Source organism: Vigna radiata, chromosome 8 (assembly GCF_000741045.1).
Source record: "Vigna radiata var. radiata cultivar VC1973A chromosome 8, Vradiata_ver6, whole genome shotgun sequence".
NCBI classification, from domain to species: Eukaryota; Viridiplantae; Streptophyta; class Magnoliopsida; order Fabales; family Fabaceae; genus Vigna; species Vigna radiata.
The window spans coordinates 2,606,786-2,632,748 of NC_028358.1; the positions used below are offsets into that span (position 1 = coordinate 2,606,786).

The 25,963-nt window shown below is 33.1% G+C and overlaps 2 protein-coding genes across 6 annotated transcripts in view; one reads left to right on the forward strand and one right to left on the reverse strand.

Moving 5' to 3' along the window:
* LOC106772021 (kinesin-like protein KIN-7K, chloroplastic) overlaps positions 1–13,070 on the forward strand; it is a 26,129-nt gene extending 13,059 nt beyond the window's left edge. For all 4 annotated transcript variants that reach the window (XM_014658131.2, XM_014658132.2, XM_014658130.2 and 1 more), the window contains 16 exons: positions 2,377–2,455; positions 3,199–3,266; positions 3,642–3,704; positions 3,860–3,964; positions 5,827–5,931; positions 6,064–6,171; positions 6,954–7,097; positions 7,412–7,594; positions 7,745–7,903; positions 9,623–9,847; positions 10,552–10,692; positions 10,800–10,913; positions 11,002–11,052; positions 11,367–11,414; positions 11,501–11,704; positions 12,348–13,070. In XM_014658131.2, coding sequence (XP_014513617.1) covers positions 2,377–2,455; positions 3,199–3,266; positions 3,642–3,704; positions 3,860–3,964; positions 5,827–5,931; positions 6,064–6,171; positions 6,954–7,097; positions 7,412–7,594; positions 7,745–7,903; positions 9,623–9,847; positions 10,552–10,692; positions 10,800–10,913; positions 11,002–11,052; positions 11,367–11,414; positions 11,501–11,704; positions 12,348–12,866 — 2,316 coding nt within the window. In that variant the 3' untranslated portion in view covers positions 12,867–13,070. The remainder of the gene's footprint in view (positions 1–2,376; positions 2,456–3,198; positions 3,267–3,641; positions 3,705–3,859; positions 3,965–5,826; positions 5,932–6,063; positions 6,172–6,953; positions 7,098–7,411; positions 7,595–7,744; positions 7,904–9,622; positions 9,848–10,551; positions 10,693–10,799; positions 10,914–11,001; positions 11,053–11,366; positions 11,415–11,500; positions 11,705–12,347) is intronic.
* A 3,583-nt stretch (positions 13,071–16,653) lies between these two features.
* On the reverse strand, positions 16,654–24,198 carry LOC106772159. Of its 2 annotated transcripts, none has more exons than XM_014658369.2 (8): positions 23,852–24,198; positions 22,624–22,992; positions 22,295–22,548; positions 20,781–20,922; positions 20,278–20,649; positions 20,052–20,183; positions 19,249–19,377; positions 16,654–19,145 (listed from the first exon to the last, which is right to left on the reverse strand). In XM_014658369.2, exons 1-8 carry the CDS (start codon positions 23,942–23,944, stop codon positions 16,896–16,898), a joined length of 3,741 nt encoding a protein of 1,246 aa, XP_014513855.1. In that variant the 5' UTR covers positions 23,945–24,198; the 3' UTR covers positions 16,654–16,895. The 2 variants fall into 2 exon arrangements, with proteins under 2 accessions (XP_014513855.1, XP_014513854.1); XM_014658368.2 differs by having other exon boundaries at positions 22,289–22,548.
* Between the last annotated feature and the right edge of the window lie 1,765 nt (positions 24,199–25,963).

Consider the following 25,963-nt stretch of genomic DNA (forward strand, 5'->3'; position numbering starts at 1 on the left):
TCTCTCTCTCTTCTAACAACCCGTAACCCACCTTGCTCCTAACACGTGTTTGTCTCACCCCCTACGTGTTTGCCTTGCTCCCTACTCTCCTTACACGTGTTTAGCTGACTCCTCTTTTATTCTTCCTTGTATAGACCTTTAATGGTCTAACACTATACTAGCAAGGTTTGTGGGGTCTATTAGGCTACTTGCTATTAGGTCGCTATCTGACCATCTATGAATATCTAGTCTCATGCTCGAGGTATCCAATCCTCAGCATGAGGGGATGTGTTGTAGGTCTCACATTAACTTAAAATATGACCAAATTATTGTATATAAGTGGTTGCAAACCTTATTTTACAAACTGATTTTGTGAAGTTGAGTTAAACTTACAATCTACTTTCTAACACGAACCCTCATAATATTAAGACTAGTCAATAATATTTTGAAAGAGAACTTGTGAGATTTACATGTTCTGTTAATTCACATAGAAAATAGTATGTCCATGCTGCACAGGATGCATTTAGTACTCATTGGTATTAGTGTTCAAGAATTTGCACTTAATTAATAGTAGCATAGGAAAGAGTCTCCACTAAATTAAGAACCTACATATATGGATGTCTTGCATTACCTATGCACTACATTTTACTGAATAATATAGCATTTCTTAAATCCTCTCTAAATATTTTATCTTCTCTCTCCCTCTCTAAATCTCTCCTTGATATTAGAGGGATACCATATCATCGGGTCATTAACGACAATTCCCTTTACTTCTTGTCACTTTTAATCTTTCTGATTTAGTAGTGCATGCAGTCATGGATTCCAGGAAAGGTTTCTCTTGATCTTATAAATAATTGTTGGTCGTTGAAGTTTTCTTTTCAATGTTGTTTGTGCTACTTTGGTTATAAGAGCAAATGAGAAACATTCTGCTGCAGCATATTTAGAGATTCATAATAAATTAAAACAAAAGATATCAACTACAAATGCGGGAGTTGCAATTAATGCATCAGGTTCAAGGCAAAGAAGGAATTCTGATTATCCTCCCCATCTATTCATTTTCTTTTTTTCTTATTTGTGATGCACAGCATCATGGTTGTTTTCCTTTCTAGGCTGCTTTTGCTGTTATTACGTTAAGAGGGAGAAAGTGGGAGTATGATTGGGCTTTGTCTTATGCTTTGGACATAGGTAGTCCTTGTCTCAGTACATGGTGCATCCTGATCTTGTGGCTTTCATAGATAATCATTCTAGTCTCACTGCTTTCATATATAATTATCTTGGTCCTGCTGCAGCTTTCCCAGATAATTGTCCTGGTCATGTGGCTTTCCCAGATACTATTTTGTTACCCTATCTTTGTTCTAGTGCTTATATTATTGAAAAAATAATTTGTAACAAGCTTGCTGGAAATAATAATAGTTAGTGCACTTAGAATGTAGTATGTTCATCACATGATGAAATGAATTTTGTAGTCGTGGGTATTGGTGTATGAAAAGTTCCCTAAATTAATATTAGATTGGGAAATAGTCTCCAGTCTCCACGAATTCTATTTATAACTTGTATATATGTATGTATAGGTGTGCGTGTATAGATATCTTGATTTACCTATGTCCTACGTACTTTTGAATAATGAATTTGTCATGAACAATCTATTCCAATTTCTAATCTGTTAGGTGAAGATGAATGAATACATTAATGATTTTATATTAATATTTCTAACACCGCTTATACAAGAGTCCTTTGGTGTTAATGTATATGGACAGTCCATGGGTCCACCTTGTGTTGAAATTAATCCTTTTTATTAGAAATTTGGGATGTCATAACTCTAGAGCACTTGGTTATGGAGGATTTGATATCATAACTTGTCATGAACCATCTATCCCTAAATCTTAAGCTTGTAAGTGAAGATGCAAAATGGTTTTATGTTTAAATTTCTAGCATTCCCCTATATTGGATTCCATCTTAAAATAAATTTATATTAAGTAAAGTTGCCCGATGGGTGTTCACTGCACCCTAGTACTCTAGACAAACTATATGGGATTTTCCAACACTTCTCCCCATCCCATAACCTGTTTGACCAAGTGATGGATGATAAAGATTCCCTGCAGATCACGTAAACAATGGAAATGGGAGCACCGACCAAACCTTCTTTATGTAGATCGTAGTCCTAACTAAATAGGAACCTAATCATGAGATATCTAAATATGGTAAGATCCTAATAGATAATGGTGATAAGTTTTAAAAAACAATCATAAGATATTTTAAGATGCAATAAGTATATTATTGGATACTTCATATATTCAAACAGAAGCACTACCATTCATTAAATTCTCTCTGGAAAGATTCTGTTCTCTCTTTCTCTAAATTTCCCCCTCTAAGTTTGACATGTTGATTAAAATGTAGGGAACCTTCGTTGAGGGAATAAAGGAAGAGGTTGTACTCTCCCCTGCTCATGCACTATCCCTTATAGCAGCCGGAGAAGGTATATATGCCAGCTATTTTTTCTTCTGAATTGTTCTAGTTTGTTTGTTGGTTTGCATACTTTATAGAAGTCATATTTTGTTTTCTGCTTGTTTCTTTAGTGGATAGTTTTTGGAGTTTATGTAATTTTTAAATTATCACTGTTAAGACCCATAAGAGAGAACACATTTTCATTGCTTTGTCATAGACAACAATATGGGTAAGGGCACTAGAGGGACTTGCACAGGCTGTAACAAATTTTCATGTGGCAAGAAGTGTGGGAGGCATTGAAGTAAAGATAGAGGCTGACTGATGGTTAATGGGAAGAGGGGGAAAATGAGAGTTAGGGAATCAATTTGGGTAGTTTTGGGTGGTTTTTGCAAATGGGCAAACGAGTTTCTCTTCTACATCTTTATTCCTAGTTCTCTATCTACTGCATTTTCCCTTTGCAACCAAAACACTTTTCTCTGCAATTTTCCCTATTAATGTTCCATTATAAGTTCTGTTCCTATCACTTTGTTTGATAGTTTTCTTTTGTAAAATTTGTTATGCATTTAAAATACTAAGCATATTGATGGACAATTTTTAATATGGTATTCTCACTTAACACAAAGTATACAACACATATGAGGCTTATGGGTGGGTGGTTTGTAAATCCTAATCAAACCTGTTTAACCTGTCGTGTTAATGATCTTGTGAATTGGATTCCTCTATAACACTACTTGGTGTGCCACTGCTAAGTTATGTTATTTAATTTGATAACAGAGCACAGACATGTTGGGTCCACAAACTTCAACCTACTCAGCAGCAGGAGCCATACAATATTTTCCCTGGTGGGTTTGTGATACATTATAGGGTTGATAATATATATATATATATATATATATATATATATATATATATATTTAATTGGTATCAAATTTCTTTTATTGTGTCCTAGATATATTGACATTGATACTTGTTCTGTGTGTTTACATCTTGACACATACTTTCATGTAAGCTTTTAATGCAGCCCTGTAATTAGTATTCTGTTCCTGCACACATTACTTGATCGAGTTACATTGGAGCAACTCTTGATGACTCATCCAAATTCCAAAGCTTTTTTATAATACTCCTTATTCTTGACATTTTCTTTTCCTTCATATGTTAAGAGTTGGTTTTATGAAGAGATGATTTTACTGTTTCAACTTTTGGCTGTCTTGTGACAGACTGTAGAGAGTAGTCCATGTGGTGAAAATAGTGAAGGACAAGCAGTAGCACTGTCTCAATTGGTAATTATTGAATTGTGTTTTAGAAAATATTTCCCATTCCTTCTCATTCACAGATGTTATATTGCAATATTTAACTTCTTTTATTATTCATGCCTTACAATTTGCTATTGTAACTTACTTTTCTTTTGAAAAATATATTTTACTTATATATGCAGAACCTCATCGATCTGGCAGGTTCTGAGAGCTCAAGGGCTGAAACAACTGGCATGAGAAGGAGAGAAGGATCTTACATCAATAAAAGTCTTCTAACTCTCGGAACTGTGAGATCTCAAAATCTGTTAGCTGGTTCTATCAGTTTCTCTCTGTTTTATTTGAGATATCTGTGTTTTTTCACTAAATTTTGCACAATGTTCTGTGTCTGTTGGATTTCTTTTTATTTTTTTGTTGTTGTCTAGTTATTCATTTGTTATTGTCAATCATGAACTAGCCTAGAATGTACTGAAATGAGATAGAAAAATACCAGAATAAGTTAAATCAGCCATCTGTTTAAATATTGAATCCACCAAAACTTGACAATTTAAAAGATAACGTGTCTAGAATCAACTAACTCACAAGTTTAAGCAATTAGGTGAAAATACATGAATGGATTTCTATTACATCTCTAACAAACCCCTTAAACGAGCTTGTTGGACTTGAAATATTGATAATGCATTCTCACCTAACTTATGCTGAAATTCAAGTTTTCATTAGAAGAAGAAGGAAGTCGAGTATTCAAGTCTAGATCACCTCGACATTAAGGATTTGAGACCATGTCTTGAACTAACTCTCTCAAGTTTAGGCTATTAGGTCATCATCATGTTTGCAGTTGTAGTGCTTGCTGAGGAGTTCACTTCTGAAAACGGTTATGAAATTTTTCTCAAAGTTCTTAGAGGTGTGTATGCAACCTAAAAAACTCATGAGAATCTTAGATGACAAAGATGATTGCAACCATGAGAGCATCATTTGATCCTGTTTTCCCAAACAATATCATCAAGATTCAATTGCATTGATTGCAAATATGGAGAGGAAATCTGGAGCAACAACAATGGTTGTTTGGTTTAAGGAGAGGCGATGTAAATAAGGATGATGGAATTAAATGGGTTTGCTAGGTAGGATAGAGATACAAAGGAGAGAATGAATAAGCGAGTTCCCCCCAACCAATACTTTTGCACTCTTAGTCCCTTATTTATGTTGCTCTTTCTATCTTTCTCATTTTTACTCTATTTCCATTTATCCTATTTCTTTACCTTTTTTGCTTAGGTCCTTGTGTGTGTAGTTCATCAGTTGACGTATCATACATCCTCCTTTCTTTCTTTTACCATTGGTCTCTGTTGGAAGTCCTACATCGACTAGAGATAAGACCGGTTTAGAGTATATAAGCGAGTATAATCTCACTTTACAAGCCGGTTTTGTGGAGTTGAGTTAGACTTAAAGTCTATTTCTTAACATGGTATTAAAACCATTGTTAAAGCCTATTCTAGTGAGATTTATTGTTTGTTGGGCATATTGTTCCACTCCCTATTGGGCTACTATTGGACCATCTATTAATGTTTAGTTCCACACTCAAGATATATATACCTTGACATGAGGAAGGTGTGTTGGAAGTTTTACATCGACTAGAGATAAGGCTAGTTTAGAGTATGTAAGTGGGTGCAAACGTCATCTTACAAACCGGTTTTGTAGGATCGAGTTAGACTTAAAGTCCATTTCTTAGTACTCCCATTACCTTCAAACACCTTCCTTTTTCTATATTCTTCTAGGATTTGGACTTCTTCTTTGCATTAATATGTGTTAGAAATATTATTTGATTACATTAAATAGGGAGATGTGATATGATTTAATAGGGAAATATCTTGCCAACTATTTTTGCATCATTAGATATTGATTTTGTTCCCTACTGTATCCCCTCTTCATTATACTCATGTTTGTATCTAAGACACGAAATTCATTACATTTTTTCTTAGTTTTTCTCTTTTCAACATGGTACTAGAGCAATATCATCCTCCATGGCTTGTTTTGTCACTCATCCTTTCGACATGTTTACTCAGTACATGTTTTTCATCCAAAACCTGTACATATATAAGGTTGTCCTTAATCTGCAATTCTTTTTAGCTTTATGAAGTGTGATTAATTCATTGTGCAGGTTATTTCAAAATTGACTGAAGGCAGAGCTAGTCATATACCTTACAGGGACTCCAAATTGACTAGACTACTTCAGTCTTCTCTCAGTGGTCATGGACGTATATCTGTAAGGCTTTACTTTTGTATAGATATTCAGAAATGTGATTATTTTATTAAAATAAATATTACTATGCTGATCTTTGTGGCACAAAACATGAAACACGGCTATTCTTACATTTTGCTGTCATTTAAAATACAGCTCATTTGCACGGTAACACCTTCATCAAGTAATGCTGAAGAGACACATAATACTTTGAAGTTTGCTCACCGGGCAAAGCACGTTGAAATACAAGCAGCTCAAAACACGGTATATTGAAGGTTTTTTTTGTTAGAATTTTATTTCTATACAACTGCACAGTACAAAATGCAAATGCTTCTCCTAATCAGGGTATTATTAGCATGGTCCCTTTGTACAATGCAAAGTACAATATGCACTGTATTCAATCAGCCTACTAAGTAAAACACTCACACATGCAACACTCCACTTGTAAACCTGTTGTGTGATCTCTCCTCGTGGTGGTCAATCTTTGATTCAAAGCCAACCTTAAGATGAAGTTATTCTTGAGAATAGGGAAATAATTTCATGAAGTTTCTGTCAATTAGAATATTAAAATTTACCTAGGGTATCCCCTAGTAGTGGATTGCTTGAATATTACCTGTATTATTACCTACTGTGCTGTGGGTACATGTCCAGAGAACCTTATCCATTTGAGACGTGTCTAGCTGCATGCCAGAGTGCTTAATTGAAACTGGTTGCAAGTAATTTAAACATGAAGAATTTATGTGGGGTGGTATTTTAGAAGATTTTCTATGTTGTTGGAAGCAGTATCTAGTTGGAATGAGTTGCTTTGAATTCAGTCGAAAGCCATTTCATGTAGTTTTGAAACAACATTTTCTTGACTTTTAACTTTGTTGACCTGCCTCTTGCATTTCTTGAGGAATTATACGCTGTAAACATTTAAAAAAGATTAGAAGTCTCTTTTATTTGATGTTTTTCTTTTAATGAAATCCTTCTATCTGGGAATCACATCCTGTAATGACATCATCTCTGCTCCCTTAACTAATTTACATGTTAAATTGAGTCTACAGATAATTGATGAAAAGTCACTTATCAAGAAATACCAGTATGAAATTCAGCGCTTAAAGGAAGAATTGGAGCAAATGAAGCGGGGTGTTGTCTCTCTTCAACCGAAAGAAACTGATGAAGTTGACTTTGTGCTCCTAAAACAAAAGGTAGATGATGTTATATTATTAGACTTTTTTTTTTTTCTGGTATCTTTTCTTGGCTTAAAGATGGTTTTCAGAATGTGATTTTTCTATAAATTTTTTCTAGATATTGATCATAAAGGAAATATAGGTAATTAGTTTTTAAATTTTTTTCGCTCTAAACTATATTATAATTATAGGTGGAATTGGAAAAGCTGTAATTAATTATAGGTGAAATTATTTTGAGCTAAACTTCTTCCTTCATATTGAGTTCATTGTTATTCTACAAAATTCAATATTTAGACTTTAAATAGTTACCAATTCTTGTGTGATGTATAAAGCTAGAAGATGGTCAAGTCAAGTTGCAATCAAGATTGGAGGAAGAAGAAGATGCTAAAGCTGCTTTATTAGGAAGAATTCAACGTTTGACTAAGTTAATTTTGGTCTCCACTAAACCATCACATTCAACTAGATTTTCTAACCGTCCTGGTCCTCGTAGAAGACATTCTTTTGGGGAAGAAGAGGTATTTCTCTTTTTAGATTAGCTTTCTCAATTTTTTCTTCTCTAATGCCAAGAATTGAAATTGTTGTTTTACAATTAACATAAGATGACGATACACTGCTTACTTATTTACTCGTATATACATTTTTCTAATTATCAATTTTGTCTATAGTTGGCATACCTTCCATACAAAAGAAGGGATTTAATCTCAGACGACGAGAACACTGATCTGCATGTTAATTTAGAGGGGAATGTGGAAACAGCTGATGATTCTTATAAGGAGGAGAAAAAGACAAAGAAACATGGGTTACTAAATTGGTTGAAGATGCGGGTAATTTGTCTTTTGATTCCTATGTTAACTTTACTATCTATATATGCTTTGTAAAAACTAAAAGAATTATCTTAATCTGTGGTGAATATTCTCACTCTCAAGCTAAAGCTTACAAAGCTTTAAGCTTGTATGAAAAACTAGCGTTCTTAAAGGAAAATAAAGAACTATAAAGTGCGCTTCTTAAAACATAAATGAAAAGAAAAGTCAATACTAGTGTATGATAGATGTGTATTGCTAGAATGATACCGCAGTAGGGTGGTTGAATTGATAATTTTTTCTCATTATTTTTCTTTTTGAGAAATTTATTTAAACATTGCCTAAATTGATATTTTTTTTTTTACGGACATGGGGCAATTCATTCTGTAAATTGTGGATTTGGGTAACTTTTTAAAAAAATTACAGATAGAGACAAGTCGTGTCAATCTGGTACGACTTCATAGTGAAAAAGTTGTAAACAAACGACACAACTTTTGACTTGGGGAGCTGAAGTCATGTGCGCATAGCACGACTTCCTTGTGAAAAAGTTGTCAACAAATGACACGACTTTTGACTTGGGGAACTAAAGTCATGTACGCATAGCACGACTTCTATGTTATTGATGAAGTCATGAGGGTTAACGGTGATTTCAACTATAACTAATTATGCTTAAGTAAAGTTGCGCAAGATGTGAAAAACTTCTGTGCCTCTTTGTTTGACCTAAAGTCATGGAGGCATGAGGCAAATTCTTCAAAACTTGAGTAATATTGAAGTCGCGCAGGGTCTTGACTACTTTAGTGTATTTTTCATTTAGTTGATGTCGTTCATAGATGATATGACTTTGGTGTTTATAATTTTGTGCTGAAGTCGTGAGATCATCACATGACTTCACTGGTTCATATGTTTGCCTAAAATCGTGCAATGCTGGCACGAGATTTTAATGTTATTTTTTTAATTTATTTTTAACATCACATGACTTCACTGGTTCATATGTTTGCCTAAAATCGTGCAATGCTGGCACGAGATTTTAATGTTATTTTTTTAATTTATTTTTAAGATGCTTGGTTTTTGTTTTGAAAAAAATTGGGAAATATAATTGTTAATTGTGAATGCGTTAGAGTAGAGTTTGTAAAATTGTAACAAATATTTATTAACTAAATATTAATTTATGGTTTGTATGAGGATATCATAGAAATATTAAGAAGTCTAAGTACATTATATCTAACAGTTTTAAATCAGATTCATTTAGATTTATTATTTCTTTACTTTACTTAATAATACTCTCCTATTGATTTTTATTTTGGTTTCCCCTTAGTTGTGAAATCGTGATTGTGTGTTCTTAAGTTTGTCATTTTTGCCTCTGATTGATGTTTATTATTTCTCATTCTAATTGAAATTTTGAAAGCACTTTTTTCTTGATCAGGAATTAATTTGAAGTTCATTTTGTTGGTTATACTTCACAATTGAGAATTTTAATTATCATTCCTGAACTTTGTTGGCTGCATATAATCATGCAAGAGTTTAAGCCTTCTGTGCAGCCATGCATTTGTAACCCGAGTTTAACTTTCTAGCAAATATTTTAATCATGATTTAGCCATATAACATTTCTTTGTTACATTTGGAAGTTCTTTGTCCAACTGATATTTCTCAAAGTGGTATAATGGATTTATTTTGTTGTATTATAATATGTTAAAGTCCTGTTTCTTCAAGTTCCTGCATTTCACTATTTTTTCTTTTATTCAGAAACGAGATACTGGGTTAAGTGCCTTTTCAGGCACCAGTGATAAATCATGTGGAACAAAGTCTGTTAGCACACCTTCTACTCCTCTTGCAGAAAGTGGTAATCGTGCAGAGTCCAGACATTCCCATTCTCTACCTGCACAAAGCTCTCCATCGGCAGATTTCGTATCATCAAGAGAGGACAAAGAAATTCATGAGGATAGAGTATTGGGACAAGAGACACCTTTGGTATGTTCTTGACTGCTTTTATTGTTTCTTTCTGCAGCTTGAGAAAAATGCTATTTCCTATGTCATTTGAATTTGATTATTTTGGTGAAATAATTGATGAAAGATTTACGTTATAATCTAAATAAATTAATGCTAACAGAGCTGGCATTTCAAAAATCTCACATTCGCTTTGTTTGCCAAAACCCATTAAGCAATTTGTAAGTCATTTCAATACTCTGAAAAATCACCTAAACATATCTCAGTTTCAGTAGCATTGCGCACAGGCACATATAGATGTGGAATCACATATTTTTAGTATCCAACTTTTTACTTAGTTAAAATTTGTGATAAAATTTTGAAGTAAATTTTTATTTTTTATTCCTGAGTGATGAATATTGTCAAACATTGTTTATTTGGTTTGTGGCCAGATTCTAGTATTGTAATGATTTTTATCTATTGATCCTTTTGCATATCTGGGCAAGTGGTAGACTTAGCTAGCTAAAAGAGTAGTATAGTCATTTGTTAAGTCCAGTTTGATGAATCTTTCTTATAGTACTTTATTTGTGGGAACCTATCCCTTTTTTGTCGTAATCCAAATTGATGAAATATGGATATGTACATTTAAGTTATTGAAGTTCTTGCTAGAGATGTGATCAGTTTTTGTATGCTATGGCCATATATACTTTTTCCTTGCTAGATTATAGTTTTTTTCTTCTAATTTGTAGATAAGCGTTAAATCAATTGATGAGATTGATCTATTGAGGGAGCAACAAAAGATTCTGTCAGAAGAAGTAGCTCTTCATTCAAGTACTTTGAAGAGATTGTCTCAGGAAGCTGCAAGAAACCCTCCAATGGATCAGATTCATGTACGTTACTATTTCAAAATCAATTTTTGTCTTGACTAGTATGATAACTTTCACTAATATGGAAGTATATCCGAAAGTTGATCTTTTTGTGCTTAATTTATACCTAGGTGGAGATGGAAAGGTTAAAAGATGAAATTAGGGCTAAGAAGGAACAAATAAATTTTCTGCAAAAGCAAATTGCTGATTCTATCATTGCCTCAGATAAGTTGGATGAATCAAAGGTATCGCCAGTATGTTCATGTGACATCATTGTTGCTTTTGTTTCACTTGTTACTTCTCTAATTCAATGCTGGTTGCTTTGTCCTGCAGAATCTCACCGAGTTAATGACACAATTAAATGAAAAATCCTTTGAACTGGAGGTGACCATATATAAATCTTGCTATTTTTTAGTCTTTAATTGGTATTCAACACTCAATATGTCTTCTTGTGGAGCTTTTTGATAGTTTAAATTTAAATCAGTTTTTAGTTTGTAACCAGAGTTAGTGTTTTTCAAATCAGAACAAAAATAGGTATAATAAAGTTATTATAATTGTTTTTGTAAAAGCCATGGTCTGATCACCCAAGAAGGCGTTGCTCTGATTATATTATTAGCATATATGCAGTGTAACTTCCACAATAAACATGCATTGTTTTCTTATTAGTCCTGCGTCGCCTAACCTTTTTTCTAATTCAGGTCAAAATAGCAGATAACCATATAATCCAAGAACAGCTTAATCAGAAGGTGAAAATGCCTAAATAATTTTGTACGAAATTTCTTGCAGTCTTGTTTTTGTGTTATTAGCTAAGCAAAAAATTTGGCATTCTCAGATCCGTGAATGTGAAAGCCTTCAAGAAACAGTTGGCTCTCTGAAACAGCAGCTTGCAGATGCACTGGAGTTGAGAAACTTAAGGCCTATATCCAATCATTCTCAACATTGCTCTGTAACCAAAGGCTACCATGATGAACCTTACCTTGAAAAGGAAACTGCCACGATAAACAATTCTAATGAAAAAATTCTTTTGCAACAGCAGGTATATTTTTTCTTCCTTGTGGAATCTACATTGAGTGGTGCTATTATAGTTTGGACAGGCTAATCCCGTTAGATTTCTTAGTGTCACATTCCACTCCGGGAGTGTTATAATTAGCACTATAATTTCACATTAATCCAAAACCATTTGTCATTCCATAAACATAAAACTAGCATAAATGTGTTTTTGAATAGAAATATTGACCATGTCAGCACCCAATCTTGTTTAGGTTTTCTAAAACCTTCCACGCAAAATATGCGTGTTAGTTACTATATACCATATCAGTTTTCTTCTTTCCATTTTTGGTAATGAAATTCATCCCACAGTTTTCGTCATCATTGAACCGCTATACTTCCGAAACTTCTTCCTTGTTGTGGGAGTCATCTGATACCAAAGGAATTTTAACATCAAAGAGCAAACTAAACTCGTGACTTGATTTAAAGTTTTCACTTCGAACTTCCTTACAGTCAAGGGGAAGAAAATACAATTAGACAGATAGGAAGCGTCTACTATATGAAAAATCGCCAGTACTTGCCATCCGTTCTAGTGGTGCAGTTCTTTATATTACCATCATCAACTAACATTTACATTTAGTATTTATCATATATTCAAGCTATTATTTCCACTTAACTGTACAATTGGTTAGGCAAGCGAGATAGAAGAGCTGAAGCAGAAGTTGGCGGAGATAACAGAATCAAAAGAACAGCTAGAACTTCGGAATCATAAACTGGCAGAAGAGAGTTCATATGCTAAAGACCTAGCTTCTGCTGCTGCCGTTGAGCTTAAGGCGTTGTCAGAAGAAGTTGCGAAACTAATGAACCAGAATGAGAGATTATTGGCTGAGCAGGCTGTATTGAAGAACTCTCCTGCCCAACGTAGAAATAGTGGAACTGGAACAGTCCGAAGTGGAAAAAGAGAAAGTCATGTTAGAAGAAATGATCAGGGTGGATTAAACTCTGATATAAAGAGAGAACTGGCCTTGAGTAAAGAAAGGGAACTTTCATACGAAGCTGCTCTTTTAGACAGGGATCACAAAGAAGCCGAGCTTCAAAGGACGATTGAAGAATCAAAGCAAAGAGAAGCATACCTGGAAAATGAACTTGCCAACATGTGGGTTCTTGTAGCTAAGCTAAAAAAGTCACAGGGAGCTGAAACTGATGTTTGACACTGTGTTAGTGAGTTTGAGTTACTATCCATTACGACAATTGGAGAGGATTAGAAAGAGAGTGGGATCAGGAAAGTCTGGTTTTTGGCATTCGTCCATGAAAAGGGGTTTCCAACCCAGTTTGTGTATACGAATGATGATTGCTTCCCTCCTACCTATCTTAATGATTTTTTCCCCTTAAAACAAAACCAACTCTTTTACTTTCACCTCCATAATTTCTTTTTGCCACATTGTAGCGTTTTAATAATTTGAAATTTAAAAAATTTAAAATGTTTCATGATAAAATATATTTCTTAGTTATGTTGATCAAAGTTTTTTATTTACTAATATAGATCGACAAATGATGATAAACTTTTCTTTACTCAATATTAGTTATGAATCTTTTATTGATGTTACTGATTTTTTTTTTTTAATTTTAATTTTAAGCAAATTTGAGTTTTCAATCAATATTGGTAGAGAATATTCTGTAATTGATATTGTCAGAATTATTTTTCTATCAATGATTAATGTTATTTTTTGGAAGATGTTGATTAGGGTTTTCGGGGAACATCATATGTTACTTGGTGATACGACATAGATTATTGAGCTGCATAAGAGAAACGGTTGACGGTAGTGATACACAGATTATTGAGCTTAATATCAATTTTACTAGGTGGATTCACTCTTTTGTTGCGTTGTGTAGCTTCTCTCTTCTAAACTACTTTTCACTTGTCATCTCTTTTGCTCATATAAAATTGGAATTTGCAATCATGACCAACAAAATTGTTTCGGTGATAATTTTGGGATTGAAAGGACTAACCTCAATTGACGTGGTTTTCTCACTTTCTGATCGCCTTTCCTGGATCTTGACCGTACGTTTCGTTTTAACCTTGACCGTCCGGTGATCTTCAAGCTCTTGCCGGGATACTTGAAAAGGTACTCCGACACTCAAATTAGACGTCAGTGATAGAATGTTCCCAGTCTTTAAGCAGCGTAATAGCTACACCATTTCAGCTTGGTAGATAAACGTATTCATCTTCTAAAGTGCTAAAACAAACATAACATAGTAGTTCCTCAATCTATTATTCCAATAAAGAAAACATAACATAATATATAATTAAAAAAATTAACAAGAGTAACTAACAACAGAATATAATAAAAAAAAATAAGTTTATACATCTTCATCTTTACATGATATTCAATTTTTTTTTATATTCAATGTGAGACTTTTCGATCACATAAATTCATCTCACATAAGGAATTGATACTATCTACAAACTAAACTTTAAAGACAATAGGTTTCTTTTTTTTTTATCATCATCCTTAAGAAGTGCTTAATTTCTTATTTTTACTCAATGTGAAATTTATGCCCACATTTAGGTTTCTTTGTTATTTTGGCTATATAATTGTCTATCTTAAACTATCTGCCTTTTATTGGTGTTAAACTACGCATTATAAACCTTTAGAAACTAAGGTTTTTTACGATACAACTTCTTTATGTCTCCGATTTATACTTGAAATGAAATGATTTCCTCGTGAATTTTGTTGTTGCACATATGTTTAACAATCAGTCCACGAGGAAATTTGGTGAGTTTTACTATAGGTAATTGGAAGTTTTACATCAACCAAACATAAAATTAATTTATAGTATAATATACAAGTTAGTGTAAATCTCACCTTACAACCTAGTGTTGTGAGGTTAAATTAAGTTTAAAATTCACTTTTTAAAATGATATTAGATTCATGAGTTAGATCCTATTATGATGAAATTGATTGTTTGTTGGATCTATTGTTTTATTATATATTGAACGGTTATCAAACCATCAATTAAGAGCAATTCTCCCCACACCTCCCAATTTTCATCCTGCACCTCCAAAATACCATAAATACTCTTTTTAATAATAACCACTAGTATTCGAAAATTGACTAAGAAATTTACTTAATCAGCATTCTTGTATAAGGAATTTACTTAATCGGTTTTCGAACACATTATTTAACTAGCATTTGAACGCAGTTAAAGTTTTTATAATAATAATAATAATAAAATATATTAAAAAAATTAAAATTTAATATTTTAAATTAAAAAATTATTTATTTAATTTTAATAATAAAAATTTGTTTTTTAATACAATAAATAATTAATTAATTTGATAGTTTTTATATAATTAAATATATAAATATTTTTAATTATAAAAATTATCTATTAAAAAAAATAAGTGAAATATATTATAAAATTTAAAAAAAACATAAAAAAATACATTAACACATTTCCAAATAGAGTTAACATATGAATAATTCAATCAAATTAATTATGTTAACCTTATTTCCAAATACGGTTAATATATTTTTTTAATTTTATAAAATGTTTTATTTTTAATAAATAATATTTTATAAAAAGAAATAAAAACATTAACCAGATTTTCAAAAACCAATTAAAGTTTTTATGGTTTTTAAAATTTTATATATTTTATTTATTTTTAGTAATATTATTATTACTAATAATATTTTTTATTACTAATATTATTATTATTATTAAATAAAAAAAAGAAGTAAATTAAAAAAAATCTTAACCAACATCCGAACGTGGATTAAGTAAAACAAAAAAAATAAATCTTAACCGATATTTTGTTAAGGAAAAAATAAAAGATAAATACATTAACTGATGTTCGAATACCGGTAAAATAAATTTTTTAACCACTTAGTTAATCAGTTAAGTATATTTTTTAACTTGTCTTCGTTGATGGTTATTAATAAAAAAAAATATTTATGATATATCATTTTTTGAAAGTACAAAGAAAAAATTGAAAGGTGAAGAGAAGACTCTTCATTAATTAATATCTAGTTTCACATTTAATATGTATATACGTTAATATGAAAGATTGTGTTAAAAATTTTACATCAATTAGAGATAATGTCAATATATAAGTGAGTCTAAATTTCATTATATAAGTTAGTTTTTTGAGATTAAATTAAACTTGAAATCTATTACAGACAAGCTCCTACTAATATGCACTTTTAATTTTGATGAGTTTTTGTTTTAAAAATTAGTTGTGATGTGCATGTTCTCTCTATTTGGCATATGCGTGATCATGTTTCAAATGTTCATATGTGAATTCCTCATTACATAAAATCTTTTATGTATTTATAGTTCATACTTACTACTGCCAGCAATTAAAACTCATACTTATGATATCCATTAACTTGATAATGCCATCTTTATTTTATAAAGTAATATTTTTATTTTTATTTTTGTAACGTGCTGATGAAGAAAAATGATATTAAAATATGAGATGTAGTGTTGTTAGTTGAGTTTTAGAAAGATTTATCAACGAATACATGAACACTTTATAATTGGATTATATAGTCTTGAAATTGTTCTGATAGTGAATTTTATCGATATTAGAATTTATGATATCAATTAAATTCGTAATATGACTATCTATAAAATAAAAGTGACGCTTCCATATAATAAAAATAAGCGTCACTTTTATTTTATAGTTGAAAGAGTTTTAATTTTGAAATATATATATCAAATTCTATTATATATTAGAAGCTTTTTAATCAATAATAAATTTTATTTTATTTATTTGATTTTATTTCTACTATGTACATTTTGATTAATAGAAGAGTGCATTATGAACATTTTCTTTCTTAAAGGATCACAATTTTTTTACTCTCTTCCTTTACTAAATAATAAAAACAATAAAAAGAAAAAGTGTGTTAAAGTGAGATGAAAAAGAATTTGTTAAATTTTAAAAAAAAATATTAAGAAATGATAATAGGTAGAATAGATGGTTAAAAGAGGAGATGTAAAAGAAAAAGGATTTAAAAATGAAAGAGAAAGAGCATTTAACGAAAGTCACTCAAAATTCCCATTACAGCTTCCATAATGAAGCAGGTTTGGTTGAAAAGGGGAATTGTGATCTCAAAATGGGTAACTCGCAATATTTCTCTACATCAAAGAAAAGCACAAATTGGATAACAATCGACTAATAAAACTATGGGCTAAAACAAGTTGTTGAAGGAATCACAGACATCAACAGCCACCTTTTAGAAAATTGAAAACCTCAAGGATTTACTTCCCGCAAACAAGTTGTACTCCTCCATCACACTCGTCTCGTTTTCATTCTGAACTTCGTCTACAAAACTCTTTTTGTTGAAATCTCCTACATTTGAAGATGCATTAGGCAATTTATGACATGTTGAAAGGTCTGCAGGGCCACCAAAATGAAACAGGGAGAAACCAGTGTCTTGTTTCTTGGCATAATTACCATCTCCAACTTCCCCATTCATTGCTGCTTTTTGTGAATTAGCTCCGCTTAGAGAAACCCTTCCCACTGTAGATATATTAAGATGCTCTTGAAGCATGGATGTTGGCTTAGACATTCGAATCGCTTCCTCCGTATTTAAGCCTTTAGCTCTGGCAAATGGCTGATAAACTGGAACGGAAACAGGGTTAAATAAGGGTGTTGGTTGCTGTAAGCCACCATATTGCAAGCAGAATCTCGGATCTTCGTTTAAGCCATATCCAAAAGGGCTACTATATAAGTAGGGGTTTGGGTGCGGGATATGCACCAACCCATTTGTAGGAGTAGCTGGCCATGAAACTGGATTGTGATGGTAATAGCCCACTGCCGAAGGAGTCTGAAACACTGGAAATTGTATATTTTGGTTTGGCACTGGAGGGATCATGCTTTGAGATTGAGAACACACATTAACAGGGGCAAAACAATTATCAAAATTATGGGCGGCCATTCTAACCACAGGATTCCCCAATACATCACCTCTCGCTGCATCCAAGGATGGACCAAATGTTGACATGCTGGTCAAGCCCTCATCATTTGCATTATGAATTTTCTCCATTCCAGCTTCATGAGAACCAGACAATCCGTTGTCAATGCAGGTTGAACTTTCTCTTCCTTCAGATTGTTGGCTAGCATCTTCTGAATCAGATGTTGAGGATTCTGTATTCTCACGGTTTGAAGAGGTGGTATTGTTATCACCCTCACTTAGGCATGATGAACAATTATCAGAACTAGAAGTGCTACCATGATTGGGATCAGAAGAATTATTCAAGGATGACCCACCCATCAGAGATGTTCCAGGTTCCTCAGACGTAATTTCAGTGGAACTGCAAGATCCTCCAGCTTCAGCATCAAGATCATTCTGATAGCCTTCATCCACTCCGCTTCTTTTCAAATTACAATCCACATAATCAACTTCACCTGTACCACCAATTTCATCGATAGATGACCTTACCATATCGAACTGAAATACTTGACCTGTGGACCCCAATGTAACATTAGAGTCTGAATTACTACGAGCATACTTCTTGTGGGACTCCATAGGCTCCCAAACTTTCTTTGAGTGAGGCAAATCCCTACTAGAATAGTTACCTGAGATGACCCTGCTTTTGGTTCTTCCATTACTCTCGGACATGAAGTCTACATGATTATACTTGCTACCACGGTAAAATTGCTTAGATGAATCTACTGTGGATTCGGACTTACTAACAAGTTTTGTCTCCCAACTAACCCTATTCATTCTACTATTACAACTGCATGAATGAAAATCATATCTGTCGTTCACCCAGCCGTTGGAACTATAAAACCTCTCACTACACTTATGACCAATATTTCGACCATTGGATTTTGCAGCACTTATTCTTGATTGCCTGTTCAATCCATTGATTCCTCTGGAATGCATCCCAAAATTATCTTCACAGTGTACTGGCTCTGATCTTCCAACCACCACACCATTTTCTGAAACAACTGCATTAGAGCATCTGTCAGACCACTTTGTTGGCGGATCCAGTCGAAATTCTTTCCTATATCTAAGTCTTTGACAATAAAACTTTGATTGCTCAACGGTAGAAGTATCATTCCTGTCTTGTGCATTTGCAATATCTCCATCACAATCATCATAAGAGTGGTGTTGCACATTTGCAATGTCTCCCTCACAGTCATCGTAAGAGTAGTCTTGTACTCTCAAATTACTACCCTCTCGAGTGAAGTCTTCATCTTGGATTTTAGGATAATCATCTCCTGTTACAATGATTGAATTACTGCCTATAATAGAATTATTCTGCTCTACATCAGCAGCAGGAGACAATTCGTCCTTTGAGAGTTCAGGAGATCCAGGAACATCAATTGATTCAGAACACTTCCTTTCTGTATCTTTCTCCTTTCCTTTAAGTCTTTCCTTTCTCCGAAGTTTTTTCTCCCTTTCTTTTGTCCTTTTCCGCTCCTTCCGTTCTTCTTCTTCACGTTTTTCCTTTTCTTCTTCTTCAAGAAGTTTCATCTGTAAGAATATCGTATGTTTACGATTTTGGAACTAAAAATCTCAAAATGTAGGAGTTCAGTTTGTTTAAGCCTATTCCTAATAAAAGCATAATAATTAAGACCTGTTTTTCTAATGTAATGATTTCTTTGCAAGCTACATGAACTCTTTCTTCCAGCAGTTTCAAAGCAAGACAAACGAATATGCTGTGTGCATTTTGACGTGCTGTTCCTTCTCTGAAAGCCTTTTCAACCTGAAAGAATAAGCCCTGGTTAGCAATTAAACGAGATAGACAGAAACACACACATATAGCACATGTTTGACAACCAAAGTCACTGCAAATAGCGAAATAATACAAACAACCAAAGAATATACTTTCACAGTTCCAAATAGCTTTCTCGGGTAGACTGCTAAATTTCAAGCATTGACATCACAGATTTTGAACCCAGGATCCCTCCAAACCCTACCACATATCCTTTCATTGCTATTAATTAATCTAAACATTTATCTTATTAAATGGCAAGTTCATTTTCTATATTTTGAGTTGGGGTACCAAATTATCTCTCATGGGGAAATTTAGCCAAACAATACTTATGCCCAGCAAAGCAAAATCAATGGGACTTCAACGTTCACTATTCCACAACTCTCAACTTCTACTGGGAGTTATAGAAGAAAATCACAGGAACATTAACTCGAGTAAATACTCAAATTTTCTGTCACTATATACGTTTGTTAAGCTAAAATACCAGACCAGACCTAAAAATTAAGAAAAGAAAACATTGTGTGTGGAAAGCACAAGAGTCCAATAGTAAGTTAAACACACTTAACACCATCCTATTACTTTACCAATACAAACATCTCATTCATTTGTACAAGCATAAGAAATCAAGACAGACTATTAAGCAGTAACAATAAAGCAAAACATGCCTGCTCTTTAAATATAACACTGGCGGCATCTAGAAGAAATTCTCGTGCAAGTTCAGGACTCTTTGCATGTTTTTGGGGTCGGGAACATTCTCCATCAAGTTCATTTCCATCTTCATCAATGAGATCGTCATCCTAGAGACAAATGTTGCATAATTAACAAATGAACTTTGACACAGTCCCTCATACATGATTTTAAAATGAGTTTCCCTAATGAATCTTTAATTACCTCTTCTTCTTCTGCCTCTTCGGCATGTTCAAAGAATCTTCTAATACTTTCCCCTTTTGTAATTGTAACATAGCCATCCCCAACAATAAGCCTGCAATGTACACACCTTTGACCCTTTATGGCATTAGCTTTAACAGTATGTTCAGTACAGCGTCCATCTAGCTTCCATGCTCGGAGGGTGATGAAGCATGCACTCAAACCACCAAGATCTAGGCCACTAACTTGTACACATCCATTCATTCCAACATTTTCAAATTCCAAAATGTCAGATTTCCCTTCAGTTGTTCCCACAGCCCACTCAAAGTGATGATACAATCCCACAGTATCAGCAAATGTCTGGCGCCAATCAGCTTGAATTGAGTCATCAGATACCTGACAAGAACAAATTTATTGAGTTTGGCCTTCAAATAGCTTGAAAACTAACATTTTCAAAAGAATGCCGGTATAAACTCATTGAAATACCAAATATAACAGAATTCACTACACAAATATAGAAGTCACACCTCGTACTGAAAGGTAGTATCAGCAACACAAAACCAGTTAGTGCATCGAGGTTCTCTTCGCATGCGCTTCAACTCTTTTAATTCCTTAAATTCTCGAATAACATTTCTTCTACAATCTCTGCAAAATCTCTTGCTATCGAACCTGCCAAAGGGAGTAACCTTTTAGTCAAATCTAATATATGACATGCTACACAGACAGCCCTAAAGCGTGCATCATAAATAGTTTAAAATAAACTCATTCCAAGGTTAAGGAAGCACTGCTGATATGTATTTTAATTAGTATGAGAGATGGGAAAGAGCTCACTCAAGAATAAAAAAAAAATTATTCTTTTCTAAGTCTCATAGCATGAAGAACCCATGAGGTGACAAGTTTTCTAAGGAATTATTGATATTCTGATTAAATTATGGAGGTCGAAGATTAGTTAATAGGAACAAAAGAAATCCACTCATTAGTGTGCACAAAGTCAACTTAGGTATGAGGAGAGGAACAATGGAAGAAAGGCATGAATTCTGAACTGATTGGTCATAGAAACACTAACATCCTGTTGAAAAATTGGTTAGAGTTATAAGAATTCAAAAGAGTAGGAAGTTTAGACATACAAAGAGAGACAGCACAAAAAGGCTGTTAGATGACACACTATCCTGGCCTACACGTCAACTTATACTAAAACTAGAGGAATATTACAAGCATATTTTGTCATCCAAGCTCCAATGTATTCTAAAGAATCAATCCCCAATTAATCTCCCTTGATTTTGAGGTCAAGGTGTCCTCACCTGACCCACTAGAGTTTGCTTAATACTTTTCTAGACTTGTAAGTCTTTTAACAAAGCCACATTTCTTACCCAATCGCTCATTTATACAGTCCAGAAAATCCCTAGAATCCAACTGAATACCTTAAGTTATATCATAAATGAAGGCTTTCCTTTAAACAATCTAAATCATTCTTCTTTGACAGCTGTTGAAGTCAAGCTCATAATTCTAGCTTGCACTATAATCATTTACGGTAATGGTTTCATTTTACAATTGTCTATTGTCTATTGTCTAATCTTTCCTAATCAAGATTCAGGACAAAACCTTCAAATGGAGACAGGCTTAGACAACTAATGAAACACTGATCCAGCCACTGGCTGCCCCCTTGGTGGTGAGCTCGAGGACCAATTTGAACTAAGGTTCTAATCAAACCTAACTGAACTCCATGTCTGGGATAGTGTTTTACAATTCAACCTTTTAACATCTAGCAGATAGCAGATCCACTGCAAATCAATTGTGTACCAATGGTAAGAATTTCTTCCCCAAATTCTCAGGGGAACACAATATTTGATTGTGGTGAAGATGCCATATTCAGGATATTTAAGCTCTTTCTGATGCATGCATCATATGTTCATCACTTGTATATCACTTTCAACTGTATCACTACCGCTAATAGAAGAATTTATATTATTAATCCACTGATAACAAGCTATCACTTATCTAAGTCTACCACAGAATGAGAAGTTAACAAAAACACCTGTACATTAATCTCTCAATAAAATCCTCTTCCTTCATCCTTAGAAGAGATTGCCTTGTCTCATCTCCTAGTGCTGCCCAAAAATCCACCAGTGTATCACATGAGAGTCTGGCAGTGTGCAGGGCACAGGTTTCCCTGGTCCCATGCCCTCTGCCATAGCTCACAATTCCTTGGCTTATCCAACCACGGCCACCCCCACCACATGCATCTGGATAAAGAAATTCTCTTTCCCGTTCCCTAGCTCGTGCTCCATCAAATACCTAATAAGGAAAAGTTAAGCTACCAAATAGGGAAAAGGACTGCATGAGAACAAAATTCAAAGTAACAACACTTACAATTTGCAGTCCTTTCAGAGACTTTGAATACAAGTAGCAATCCAGAAGTGTTAGTGCACCCTCACGCGTTGTGGTCAAACCACCCCAAGGATGGACACTTGGATCTTGAATTTCATCCTGGACCACATTACAGATGGATGATCCACCGTTATTTTGATTTTTCAAACCTCCAGCCCTGCTACAAGGAAAATGAACGACGGCTCCCTCTTGTTGCAAAGATTTCCCATATGTAACAATCTGCAGAAATCCTTCAAGAAGTAACCCATTGCACCTGGAGCAGTACATATTTTTTCGTGCATGCTCAAAAAGGGTTTGCTTGTCTATCCTCAAGAGCTCCAACCGAGCTTGTGGTGACAGCTCACACCAAAACTACAGCACAGGAAAGCAAAAACATATCCAGATCATTACAAATTGTAATTTAATCCAAAAATAAATTAAAGAAAATATAACAGATGACATGCACAAAACATCCTCATGTCAAATTCTCTCTTTAATTAAGGACGTATTTGAATAAATTTCTCCATGAGAATTTCCGTTAGGAAAAAAATAAGAAAGTAAAATTTAGTTCCTCTCATAAGTACAAAGGAACCTGCGTAAGTCAATTCTTTCTACTTTCTCCTATGAATAATTTAAAACAAATCATCAAAACAAGAATATCCAGTTCTAGTGGACACTCATTGCTTCCCCCCTTTGTTCCCACAATTTCAGTGATTGCGTACACCCGTTGGTACGTCATTTCATCAGTTTAAAAAGCATCAGGAATCTCAACCACGGGCAAGCCAATGCATGTTTACAAAGTGGCACATATAGAATATTGCTCAACTCGAAACATCAAACCCAAGCAACATAACATCAATTTTAACTTTTTTTATATTCCTCCACCAAGCACAGAGACGCTCACACACAGTGATGTGAATAAAGAATCAAAACAAATTCCAACTCGTCAAACACCAACAACCGAATCAGAAAAAACAAAACAGTTGCATCCAACAGTCATAACACATCCCAACCCCAAAAATATAAATTCAATCACCGAATTGTTTCACCCGCAAGATCCAATACACGGTCTAGCCATTCACCATTAACAACACCACAGTCACAAGTCACAACCAATACCAAAACAGTGATCCAGCACCAATTAACAAAACAAACAAAAGCCTCGGAACCAATTAAAACGAACATTAACATCAAAATAAAATAAAAATAAAACAAAAATTGGATCCAGTACCTTGAGGAGTTGATTGTAGCCAACATCGTCTCGATTCTTCGACCAGAATCCATTCGCACAGAATTGATGATTCCCGTTCGGTAACGCAGGCATTTTCCCGTTCAGACTCCACAAGATTCATCCACTAACCACGCTCTCATTCCCTTAGGATCCGACCTGGTTGATTGAATTTCGTTTATCCAAAACGGATTAACAATTCACAGATCGAGGGAGAGCGAATTGGAAGAGATTTAGAGAGAGAGAGGGGGTTATTGTTGATGCTGATTGTGACCAAGATGATGATGATGATGATGGTGATGAGATTTGGTGTTATGTGAGACCTGTGTTTGTGCTGTGTCATCTGTGTATATGTGTGTGAGATATATATATACACACACACACACATATATATATATATATATATATATATATATATAATATAATATAATATATATATATATATATAATATATATATATATATATATTGTAGAGAAGGAGAGAAGAAACACACTTGGAGGAGGATGAGAATTGCAAAACGGTAATGGTAATGAAATGAATGAAAGTGTGGTGTGGTACCAATAGCACTAGGCTTCACACCTTTCAAACTTAACCAGACCTCTTTTCTTTGCTTTCTTCATTCACTTCTCATACAAATGCCACCAAATCTCAATTAATACTAATTATAATATAATTACTCTTATAACTTTTTATTTTATGTTTCTAATCTTTGATATTTATTATTATTGTGTCAAAATTAATATATTTTCTTTAGTATTAAACTAGACATTATTGTTTTTCATGGAAGCGACAAGGTTAACCTAATGGCACGATTCTAGTAGGTTGGAAAAGATTTTTAGGTTAAAGAATAATAATCAGTTTTATTTATCTAACAAATATTTGTAGTTTTTATATTGCTTGTAAAATAACTTACGTTAAAAAAAAGTAAATCCATGAAAAAAAGAAGAAAGATATAGAAAGTAAATTTTAGATAAGTTATATTTTGTGCAAATATAAAATATTTAATCTTATTTTTTTCTCCATTTTAAATTTTAACCTTTTTTCTATTTATTACTTTCTAAAAACTCATCATTTTAATAAATCTTACAAATGAGTATGATCAAGTGATATAGTAGTTTCTACATGCTTGAGGAAGATGGCATTTATATTGATTTCATAGTTTTTAGGTGCTAAGGAAAATAGAATTTATATTGATTTGGTAGATAACTTTATTTACCGAGATGACAACAATATGGAATTGATAGTGAAGTGGTGAAGTATGATATATATTATAAGAGAATTGTAATTGTCTCTGATTACTAAAATTAGAGGGAGATAGACCTCACATATATCCACCTCAACATATATAAAGTTGAATAACAATGATTATATTATCTAAAATCATGGTCATTTGATCATGAACATAGAAGATTGTTTATTATATATGTTTACTTGTATTAAAAATGGATTATAATATTTCTATTTAGTTAATGTGTGTGTCATTATAGTGAAACGCACCTAATGGTTTGACTATCAATCTCATGTAAACTCTTAGATATAATGTTTATTTTAATTGTTTTAAAATATATATATATATATATATATATATATATATATATATATATATATCAGTTATGTATAATGTTAAATCATTTGGAGTACACTCTACAATACATGTTTTATATGTATAGAATCTTCAATAGTTCAACTTCTTTCTTGTTTTTTTGTGTTTCTTTTCAATATTGTTGAAATCCATTAATTAACGTCGTTTGTAGGAATGAAAAAAAAATAAAGATAAAGAATTAAGATATAGTCACCAAGTTTTAGCGTCATAATAAATTCTCTAATGAGAATGACTTTAAATTATGGAGAATCAAGATGAAAATCTTGACATCGCAAGAATATACTGTAATGATAAAGAGGTAGGTGAACATGTTAACATTTTTGTTTTGGAGAAAATTTACATGATCAACAAACCTATAAGTGTCATAATTATGTGTCTTGGGTATAAGACATTTAGGAAATTTGCGAAAAAAGAAGAGTATTGAATCAATGTGGAGGAAACTTGAATCATTGCATGTGACAAAATCTTTTGCACATAGACTTTGTTTGAAACATCATTCATTTTAAGGGAT